Here is a 2,032-nt window from a genome sequence, read left to right as displayed (position 1 = left end):
AAAAGGGGAGCCAAGAAGCCCCGAGACGGCACGCAGCCCGACATTTTCGGGCCATAGGCGGGCGAGCCATATGAGAGTATGACTCGATTGGCAGTGAGCGTTTCTTCCTCCAATGTGGCATCTAGAAACAGTTGGTCTCCAAGCTGATATAGAAGCGGACCCAAGATTTAAGGTATGATTGCATTTAGCCGTACGAGTATTGAAGACATACCACATTGACAGTAATCACCACGGGTATATCGTCTTTATTGATCAATCGGTCACCAAGATTTCCATCGGTATCTTGCAGTTCAAAGTTAATTGCTTTGCCACCACCAGGCCCATGTGTACCAGCAACCAATGGTTTCCGACTTTTCAAAAAGCTCTTGATTCCAACATCATCCATTCCTTCACTTTTATCAGCTGATATATCTACCTCCATTCCATCAATAGTCGGCCGGGCAGGTTTCTGAATCTGATAGCCGAGTTCTTTAGTTTTTGGTATCTTGAGATCGCTTAGGGCAGCTCGAACGGCCAAACACATTACATCCATCAGATTTCCTGCTGAAGCCGAAAGCACAATCACGTCGATATAAAGAGCCCATGTTTGAGTTGAAGAGATTTTGAGTTGCTTGGAAGAGCCTAAAGGTGAAAAGATCGAATTCAAATAAATCGTATACATTGGTGATGGATCTGAAGCTAAAGTGTTGAGAGTAGCAGGTGGACTGAAGTAGAATGTTTCCGAACAGCTTATCAGTGAAATCTGTTGACCCAAAGATATTTCTTCAATTAATCTAGCAATTCGAATGTAAGGGGAAGCAGACTTTGAAGTTAAACAAATCCACATCAATCAAAGGCTCACCAATCGACTGTACATTCCACCTTGGCCCCTATCGAATTGAAGTCACGTTCATCTACCTCTAACTTACATCCTACCATGACATCAGTTAATATTCTGCTTGATGATGTCGAAAGTTGACATCTAGCACTTCCATTGGCTTGGGCAGAAACATTGGTGATAATGTTGATGGGTCTAAAGGAGAGTAGCGGACGTCCATCGGCACGTAGAGGGTGAGCACTTTCAGTGGCAGGTTTGATAGATTCAGATAGATAGGATGCCTCTGTCTTGGAAAGAAGCATGGTGAAGGGTTTGGTTCTGAAAAAGTTGCTGACTTCAAGATTGGGCCAAATTTCTCTCTCAAAGTTTTCTGTTTTGCATACCCGTGAGGTATCCGGCATGATACCCGTTGACTTCCGGCATCCCGGGGCTGGGAGCCCCTGTTTCTTCGAAATCACAATGCACAAAGCTTCTGCATCGGTGAGGGTCACTTTCTCAATGCATACCATCGAGCCAGTGGCTATGTATCAAGCAGTATGTTACAACAGCAGAGCCCTTGCTTCTGGGAAAAGAGATCAACGCTGGTATTTCACTGTGTTAAGGAGAGGTGTCTCCGTTTAGCATCATGTTACTTAAACTTTGGGTTGGCACAGCTCAGCTGCTTACTGATTAAAAATGGAATAAACTTGATGGCTTCTCAGTGGTCTTTACGCAAACAGCCAAACCAAAGAACTCCCCATACATTCTACTGTAATGTTTTGAAATATGTTAGAAAGATCTCACGAATAATGTTTTCAAATATTATGTCAAAAGTGTTGGTTGTTAAGAACATAACATAGATTAGTTACGAATATGTGAAGTAGATATTACAGTAGATTTCAAAATGAATGAAATCCAAGAATTCAAAAAATCGAAAGCCGGTCCGTGCGCGGCGCAGCAAGTGGCCAAACCAAACTGGCCGGCCTGTCAACCAAAGTACTCGCACGACGATTGATCTGCAGAAGATCATCCTTCTGTTTGCTTTCCTTTTTTTTTCATAATGTTTTCTCTTTCTTTAGACCTCTTTTAATTTCGTTGGGGCGTTCTCTTTTTGTTGGGGGTCACACTGGGTTCCTTCCCTCCCTCCCATACTCCCATCGATCACACATCCATTAATATCGCTTTTCCTATAATCCTCCTCCACCCTCTTTCTCAAATTTTGTTTCCACCCTGAAA

General features: G+C 43.1%; 1 protein-coding gene across 1 annotated transcript; it reads right to left on the bottom strand.

Moving 5' to 3' along the window:
- Positions 1–184: 184 nt before the first annotated feature.
- On the bottom strand, positions 185–1,119 carry MELLADRAFT_68277 (uncharacterized protein; the record flags this gene model as incomplete). The annotated part of the gene is made up of 3 exons (XM_007416759.1): positions 185–704; positions 842–869; positions 909–1,119. The coding sequence occupies 3 exons, from the start codon at positions 1,117–1,119 to the stop codon at positions 185–187; spliced, it is 759 nt and encodes a 252-aa protein (XP_007416821.1).
- Between the last annotated feature and the right edge of the window lie 913 nt (positions 1,120–2,032).

This window comes from Melampsora larici-populina (genome assembly GCF_000204055.1).
Source record: "Melampsora larici-populina 98AG31 unplaced genomic scaffold MELLAscaffold_64, whole genome shotgun sequence".
In the NCBI taxonomy this organism is placed as follows: domain Eukaryota; kingdom Fungi; phylum Basidiomycota; class Pucciniomycetes; order Pucciniales; family Melampsoraceae; genus Melampsora; species Melampsora laricis-populina.
This window is presented reverse-complemented; position numbering and strand designations above follow the sequence as displayed.